This window comes from Coturnix japonica, chromosome W (genome assembly GCF_054131305.1).
Source record: "Coturnix japonica strain WE chromosome W, WE-NBRP24, whole genome shotgun sequence".
Classification (NCBI taxonomy): Eukaryota; Metazoa; Chordata; class Aves; order Galliformes; family Phasianidae; genus Coturnix; species Coturnix japonica.
In genome coordinates this window covers 4139576-4147903 of record NC_140701.1, presented here as the reverse complement: position 1 = coordinate 4147903, position 8328 = coordinate 4139576, and the positions used below count along the sequence as shown (strand labels likewise).

The 8328-nt window shown below is 52.8% G+C and overlaps 1 protein-coding gene across 1 annotated transcript; it reads left to right on the top strand.

Moving 5' to 3' along the window:
• The first annotated feature begins 373 nt into the window (after positions 1 to 373).
• Positions 374 to 7979, top strand: LOC146754295 (uncharacterized). The gene is made up of 19 exons (XM_085527600.1): positions 374 to 623; positions 996 to 1068; positions 1196 to 1316; positions 1502 to 1581; positions 1787 to 1912; positions 2183 to 2262; positions 2531 to 2642; positions 2953 to 3042; positions 3283 to 3387; positions 3571 to 3723; positions 3881 to 4032; positions 4300 to 4447; positions 4613 to 4750; positions 4870 to 5046; positions 5303 to 5458; positions 5610 to 5711; positions 5829 to 5931; positions 6170 to 6229; positions 6496 to 7979. The coding sequence occupies exons 3-19, from the start codon at positions 1214 to 1216 to the stop codon at positions 6642 to 6644; spliced, it is 2034 nt and encodes a 677-aa protein (XP_085383726.1). The 5' UTR covers positions 374 to 623; positions 996 to 1068; positions 1196 to 1213; the 3' UTR covers positions 6645 to 7979.
• The last annotated feature ends 349 nt before the right edge of the window (positions 7980 to 8328 follow it).

Sequence of the window (8328 nt, the reverse complement as noted above, 5' to 3'; positions counted from 1 at the left end):
AAGTGAGCATTTCTCAACTGGACTTTCTAGAAATGAGCTAGGCAGTGAAAATGGGTTTGAAGCATTCCTAAGAGCCCCGCAAGAGAATGCTGAGAGTTAATCTGGCACCCTCCTTTGGAAACGTCCGTTGTCTGTCAGCTCTTCAGCTGTGCCCTAACACCTCCCATTGCGCTGCCACAACAGGTTAGAATTCCAAACCCACACTGAGTCCTGGAATGTTGTGGTGCCGTGTTGGAATCAGATGTGACCACGTGGTCTTGGCTCCCCGCCTTGTGGGGGGTCATGGTGGACCAGGCTGTTGGCCGTTGGTGATGTCATAAGCGGCTGGAATGAGGGGAGGAGCGGTGCGTTCTGTGTTCCTTTGTGGGTGAGCTAGTGGTCGGAGTGGTTGGTTGTCTTGTTGGTCTTGTGCCTTTAGTGCCGTTAGTGCTGTTAGTTAGTGTTGTTAGTGTTGTTAGTTAGTGTTGTTAGTTAGTGTTGTTAGTTAGTGTTGTTAGTGTTGTTAGTTAGTGTTGTTAGTTAGTGCCTTTAGTTAGTACCTTTAGTTAGTGCCTTTAGTTAGTGCCTTTAGTTATTGCCTTTATTGCCTTTTTCTTCACACCGTCGTGTGCAGCAGCTTGTAGGTAAGCTGAGCTGACGTGGGATGGATGGGTGGGCAGTGAGGTGTTGAGAACTGCTGGCTGTTTGAGCTCACAGCACCGTATTGCTTACTCTTGACCATCAGACATAATTTTCCCCTGGTACACACGTTCCAAAGGGGGTATCAGTAAAGTTGGCACCTGTCCCGTGCTTCTTCCATTGTGTTTGCTCAGTAGTGGAAGCATTGTAAAGTTGCTGGGTGGACAGGCATCACGTAGCCTGAGACTCAGCATGTCTTGCAGCAAGTGGATGGGACGGTTGTGCTGTGTGTGTTATTCCATGGATGTCTTAGCCCTGCTCACTGACCTGCTCTTTCTCTCTCCTCTCCTCACCCTCCACCCACTGCCTCGGTGCAGCTTTTGCTCTCATTCCATCTGAGCAAAGCGACAAGGAACTGCTGCAGATAGCTTGAAGTGATCTCATTGCCAGGTACGTGCCACGTTTTGTCCCCGCACATGGTTTTGCCGCAGGGTATGCGAGGGTAGTTCTGACGAATTGTACCCATACTGTGCTGTGTGAATACAGAAAACAGAAATGTGTTTCCGTTCTGTTCCAGCACGTCACAGCTGCTGTGATGGGCGTCGCGTGCATGGCCGGGGAGGAGAGTGGGGCTCCCCAGGACAGAAGATCTCCAGCGGAGCCCTACCAAGTTACGGAGGTGATGCCTCTGCATGCTGGTGAGTGAGGTTCTAAAGCGGGGTGGGCAGGGCTGGGGCAGCGAGTGCCCCCTGCTCCACACCAGGAACCCTTGTCACGGGCAGACTGTGCCAGGGGAGCGAGCCCAGGGCCGGAGAGGGCAGAGCTCCTTCTGCTCCCGCCTGCCTTTGGCCCCTCTATAGCACTGCTCTCTCTCCTTGCTCAGATGCTGAATTGCTGCCTCTGTCTGATGTGGAACAGGAGGCAGTGGACTTCATCCAAGCCAACACCATCAGCATGGAAATGGTAAGAGCAGCCATCTCCATCGTGGCTATACCTGCATCTCCAGACGGTCCCTCTGGCTCTGCCTTCAGGCTGCAGGAGGGCTGATGGCCGGGCAGAGCTGCTGCTGTCCTGCAGCTGTCCTGTGCTGCTCCACACCCCGCAACGCCTGGTCCCCCTGGCCATGGCTGTCCCCACTCACACTCCTCGGTCTCTGTGTGCTTGCCAGGATCTGGTGCAGAAGCTGCAGTTCCTCAATTCCATTTGTATACTGTGCAGCATGGCTGGACAGACGAGCCTCACACTGAGCCATGATATCTTCTGCTTGCTGAAAAATCAGTGCAAGAAGATTGAGGTGAGGGGACATGGCACCCAGGTAGCTGCACCCTGTGAGAAGGACAGGACAGGGGGAGAGGGAGGCAGGGAAATGATGCACAGACACCCAAGTGCCCCAGATGGGACTCCAGGTGCTGCTGAGAGCTCAGCAGTGGAGGTGGACAGCAGCACCAGTGTGCCAGTGTTTGTCAAGGGCCACTGGGGCGACTCAGGCCCTAGCGGCCGGTGGCAGGTTTGCTGTTGCTGGGTGCTGGCAGCTGCCAGGTGCCATCCTGATTGTGCTTTGCAGGTTCTGTTGCGTGAGGAGCCCATGGAGCAGCTGAGCACCGGCCTGAGATACTGCTGCATGAACACCATTGCTGCCTTGAGGTACCTGCCCAGCCCCTGCTTTTGCCAGCACATCCCCCAGGCACCATCCTGGTGGCCCTGATGCAGCTCCCCGCTAAGTCTTGGCCCTCGCCCCAAAGCTGGTGACATCAGGACTGTCCTCTGACCCAGAGCAGCCCCGTAGGGGAGGAGGCACCTCCTGGCAGGGCTCCCCATCCCTCTCAGGGAGCCTTGCCCAGGGGAGGACCTGTTCCAGCCCTGCCTCAGCACCCAGGCACCGCTCCTAGCATCAGTGTCTCTCTAATTGCAGCACAGTTAATGCAGTTACAGAGGAAGAAATACTCCATCTCTTCAAGGTGTGCTGCAGCATCGTCTTCTATCTTCCTCCAGCCAGGGCCTTGAACATTTCCCTCTACAACCAGGTATGTACTGGGCAATCTACTGTTGACCCCATGCCTCTGGGCTGCCGCTTGCATTACTTGTGTCCAGAGATCTATCAAGATGTTTGTGGGACAAGGTAGCAGCCTTGCTTGCCCTCACCCCTCTCACTCTTGCCTTGGGCTTGGCAAACACCCTGTGTTGTAGCCTGCTCTGAGTGCAGCAGCCTTGCAGGGTGCCCCTGTGCACAGATCTGTGGGTATCCTTCCTTGGCAGCCAGAGGGGTTCACAGCAGTCTACTGGGTATGAAAGGGAACCCTGAAAGACTTCCACAACCCACTGTTCTCTTTACAGACCCTGGAAGCTATGGACGACATGCTGCAGATTGTGCTAGATGTCTGTCCCATTGCCAGTGTCAAGAGTCGGCTGCAGGGAATCTTGGAGGTCTGTCTATTGTGAAGTTCTGCCCCCACAGCTCCCTTCTAGTAGTTTATCCCACTCCATGGAAACGGCGCTGGCAGTAGTTGGAGCCAGCAAGGGACCCTGGCGGCAGTAGCCCCATGATGGGCTTGGCTTAAGCTCAGGGGAAGCCTGGATGGATGCTGTGATTCCAGCTAGGAGCTCAGCAGACCTGCAGTGGGCATCAGCAGCTCCCAGGCTAACCAGCAGCTCCTCTCCTCACAGGTGCTGCTGCCTTTCAGCATCTCCAAGACACAGGCTGTGTGTGAGAGGGCTTTGGGGCGTATCTGGAAGCTTAGTGGCTTCATGACCAGCAGTTTCTGGCAGCAGGTAAGGAGACATGAAAATTGTGTACCTGTGAGAAAAGCTGCGGCTCAGGTGTGAACCCTCAGAATGCTTTTGACATGAAGGGAGGGTCTTTATCCTTCCTTTTGCCTGTGCTCATCCTGCTCCAGATGCTATTCTCTCATTCTGTTTAACATGCCTTCCCTCCTTTTTTCCTTCTTACTGCAGCCCCTTGGAAAAAACCTTGCCCCTTCTCAGAGGACAGACATTGCCCTTGTAACCCTGGAGAAGATCATTGGGGACTATGGTTTTGATGAGAAGAAGTGGGCTGAGACTATGCTGGATGTGCTTCGGAGAAACCCTGGCACCTGGCTGATGGATGTAAGCAGAGTGAGGCAACCCTGCCCGCCACAGCTTTTGGGAACTGAAGCCATTTGAAGGCAGCAATGAGCTGTGGGAAGGGCAGTAATAACACAGCCTGGGAGGCAAATGGCTGCAGTCCAGTGGCAGCAGCAGTCTCCCTGTGTTCTCACAACAGGTGCCAGAGATTCTGGGATTCATCCACGCCAACCTGAAGATCCAGAGCACATCAGTTCAGCAGATCCTGCTCTCAGTGCTGGATATGCTGACCGTCCAGTTTCCCAGGGATGTGCTGAGGAGTGTGTTGACCGACCTCCCACAGAATGACAGGTATCAGCCCAGACAGCCCCACACATTTGTTCCATGTGAAGAGCAGGGCTCAGAAATGGTCTGGCTGCCAGAGCCAAGGAAAGCTGCAGGACATCCCAAGGAGCAGGCCCTCCATCCAACTGTGCTTTCCAGTGCTGGTGGGCAGCTCAGGGCTGCAGCAGCCAATACCAACCATGGCAGCCCAGAGCCCCCCATCAGGCTCCTGCCTGAGCCATGGTGCTGTGGCTAAGGCAGCCCTGCTGACGCAGCATTGCTCTCTGTTTATAGCACTACCCTGGACATACTGAAGAGTGTGCTGACCCTGCTGGAAGCATCCAAGCGGATCTGGGATGAGCTCAGCAGTGTTCTACAGGACCAACAGCTGTGTGAGATATTGAGCATCAGCACAGAGGAGTTGGGCCTCCTTCGCTTGACTGTGAGTTACTGGACAATGCACCGTGCTCTCCTACAGAGCACTGGTAGCTCAGGCTGGGCTGTGTCTCCCTAGTGCCCTGCCTTGAGCTGCCAGAGCAGCCAGGAGCTGCAGGGTGCAGGATGTCCTGCTGCCTCTGCCTGCCTCTCACTGCTGTGTTGGTTTCAGGCGATGCCTCCCACTGAAGAGCTGGTGAAGGAGCTGTGTAAGCCAGCACTGCTCCAGAAGCTTCTGAATGTGGAAAGCCTGCCAGTGCTCTGGCTGGTGCTCAGACGTCTCGTGCTGCTGTCTGATAGACCTGAGACGGTGAGCAGGACCTTGTCAAACGAAGGCCTCATGTTGACAGCCTGGTGCTGGGGCAATGGGCAACACTGTGCCTTGGCATCTGTCCTCCTGATGGAAAGGAAATTGTGTGTTTTGTACAGGCAATTGAAATCCGGGCCCTGCTTCCAGGCGTCATGGAGAACCTGCTGTTTGCCAACACAGCCATTACTGTGAAGGTGCTGAATATTTTCAGGAATGCAATGCACCATCTGGGGAAGAGGCATGCCAGTCCGTTTGCTCTGGAGCTGGCTGAGAAGATCCTGCCTCTTTTTAATCACGTAAGTCTGTTGTGGGAGGCTGAGCTCTGCGGGTGGGTGCTTGACAGGAGCGTCTTCTCCTTTCTTTCCTTCTCTGGGCTCTCAGGAATGACATGTCCTGTGGGCTCTGTAGCACTGCTGGCCGTGTCCCTGCTAGTGCAGCTTGGTTGTTCTTGGTGATGTCAGGCCCCTGTGCTGGGGCTCAGCCTACACTCATGCTCACCATGGGCAGTGAGAGTGTGCTGCTGAGGTCTGAGGTCCTCCTGTTCTCCCTCAGGCATCATCTGAAGTGCGAGAAGGTTCCATCCGCCTCTTCATGGATGTGATGGATGCTGTGCTGTGGTCTCAGAAGGGAAGCATGAAGAAGATCGTGCGCAGGGCCCTGCACCCTCTGCTCTTTCACATGAGTGACGAGACCCTGAGCGTAGCACAGGTACGAATTTCAGAGCTGAGCAGTGTGCAGGCAGTGGTGTGCTGACAGTTCAGCTGTGATGTGCAATTGAGAGCAAGTTCAGCAAGCATTCAGACACTGGGATGTGTGTCTGTGTGTGTGGTGCCATGTCCCTGCATCTGTTGTTCTGCAGGCATCTGGGGAAGCCCTTGTGTCCTGTGCAAAGTTCCTGAAGTGGAAGGAGCTCAAGCAGCAGACCCAGCAGAAGAACACAGTGGGGATCATGAAGTGTTTGGTGAGGACAATCTCACAGCCCCCACCTTTTTGCTGGGGGAAAGGGGATTCTGGAGGAGGGGTTGCAGCAGCAGCTGTGGCTGCTCTGCAAGCCCCATGCTCTTGTTCTCTTCTTCAGCTGCAGCAGGACAGAAAGGGAGTGGAAGGGTACCTGCAGCAGAGCCTGCCATACCTGGAGGATTCTCAGGCCTCCTTGCGATGCGAGGCTGTCAGATTCATTGGTGAGCCCAACCCCTGCGTCCCTCTTTGGGCCCTGCCCTGGCAGGAAGGCACAGCCCTGAAGCCCCCAGGTACAGCCTGCCCATGCCGGTAGCCACAGTGGGTGCCTTGCTCAGGTCCCCCCTCAGGTGCCGTCCCTGCCTGCAGCATGGAAGGGGAAGCAGCTGGGCTGGCGGGGTTGGGGTCTGAGCTTCTGGCAGCATGTTGGGGAGTGGGTGTCTGACAGAGCTCTTTCCCTAGGGCTGATTGGGAAGCACGCCAGGGAGCAGAGTGAGGAGATGCTGAATGAACTCTGCAGTGGTGAGTGAGGGCAGTGCTGTGTGTGTTGGGGCTGGGGGCAGAGCTGGGCAGCATGCAGCTGTGCTTTGCCCTGCTGCAAGGAAATGCTGCAGGGGCAGAGGAGCATTCATGGCAGTCCTGAGCAGTGTCTTCCACTGACCCGTCAGTCTCCCGTGCTCCTCCTGGCCAGGAAAAGCAAGGAGTGGGGCTGGCAAGGCCCAGAGTGGAAGCTGGTGGCTCTCTGTAGACTGGGGGTCCCATCTCTGCTCTGTTTCCTTCTGTTGCAGCCCTTCAGCCTTTGGAAGATGACCCCCATCTGACAGTCTGTTCTATGGCATCTGAGACCATCCAGAAGCTGAGACACCAAAGGCAGAAGGCGGCACCAGCACGGAGAAGGCTCCCAGCACTTTTCCGCTGGTCCTGCATAGCCTTCTGAGGGATAATTCTTGTTCATTAACGTTGCTAGGACACCTGTACAGCAACGTTGCTGGGACATGTGTTCCTGTCACGCAAGACAGACCCCCTGAACAACAGCGGGAGCCTTGGAGCACAGACATCTTGGAAGAAAGAACAGGAACCAAGCTGGTTAGAACTGGGTCTGTAGTTAGCGATTAATTAAATTGAAAAGCACAATTGAAAGCCTTTGGAAGGAAGATCTGGAGAATATGACCACTAGAGAGCAGCACGTATGCACACAGATGCAGAACTGATCATAATTACACTGACTAAATTGTAACTCCTCATATGAGTTCTTGGAACTTAAACAAGCAAGCAGAAAAGTTGTGGTTTATTCTAGCTTTTGCAAAGCCGGAATGCTGGGCAGCAAAGCTCCTGCTTGCTTATAGTGCTGTGTGCCTGGACATAAGTGTCATGTGGAAAAAGACAAAGAAACACATTTTCTTTGCCTATGTCTTGGAGAGCCAGGAATCCAGAATTCAAGATCTTTGCTTTTGAGTTTGCAATTCAAAACCGGATTAGAAAGGATTCTGCAAACTTTCTTTGATGACATTAGACTCTTCATTAACAACAATACTGTTTCTAATACTACTAATAACAGCAACACAACAACAAAATAATGGAAGATGAAGGAAGACATGGGGACAAGAGTCACTGGAGGAAATTTCTCCTTTGAACTGAATTGGTGTTAGTGTCCCCGTGCACAAGAACCAAGGAGAGAGCAAGCATGTTTTGTACTCTTCAGAATGCAGTGTGGTTCATCTTATTGTCATCCAAATGAGACCGGGATTTCACTGCATTGTTGGAAATGGGAAAACAGTGCCAAAGTTGCATGTTTTGAAGCGGAAAAATAGTAATTTTAAAAACCCACAACAATAGAGTAGAGAAGATCACCAGCAAAGCCTGTATCACTTGACCTCAGAGTAAAAGCAACAGTCAACCAAAGAAGCGGATGCTGATCCATTTCATGCACTTTTGTAAGGATGTGAAAGCGAGCAGACTTACCTGAAGGTGGTGTAACGTTAGTGGTAAACATCACCAAGCTCCCTCCAAAAGTGGACTTGACCTTTTGTCTCTGCGACCATCTACGTACAGAGGGAGCTACTGGAGAGCTGTGCTCGGATCCTTCAGTTTTCATGTCTCTTACCATCTCTCTTCCAGGAGATCTTGCGAAGAAAGGCTTTTCCTGTGAGGATGAAACACAGATATGAAATGCTACATCTAGTTTTGCTGTGGGAGTTTACCTCTGTGTGTGACACATTCATTCTTCTGACAGCTGCTAACACTCAGTTTATTAATAAAAATCATACCTTTATTACTTTGTGCCTTGCAGATTAATCTGAATGTAAGAAAATCGGGTTGACTTTGTTTGCTTCGCTCGACACTGGCCACATCAAGATAACAAAGGACATTGTTTTCAAGAATAATTGCAGCTATCTTCCAGTTGGCTTGTGCTTCTGTGTTTCTGAGAAACACCATCTAGCAATTTCTTTTTCTTCTTTTTTTGCACGAGTCCTGGATGCTGGTGTGTGTTGTGCTCTGTTGTTTGCTGACCAGCAGGTGAGAGGACTGTGTTTTGTGTTGGGTGTTGAGTTTTGTCTATCTCAGGGGCCATCCAATTGGATCCATCCTCTTTTTGCAGTGCTTAGGGACAGTTAATTTGC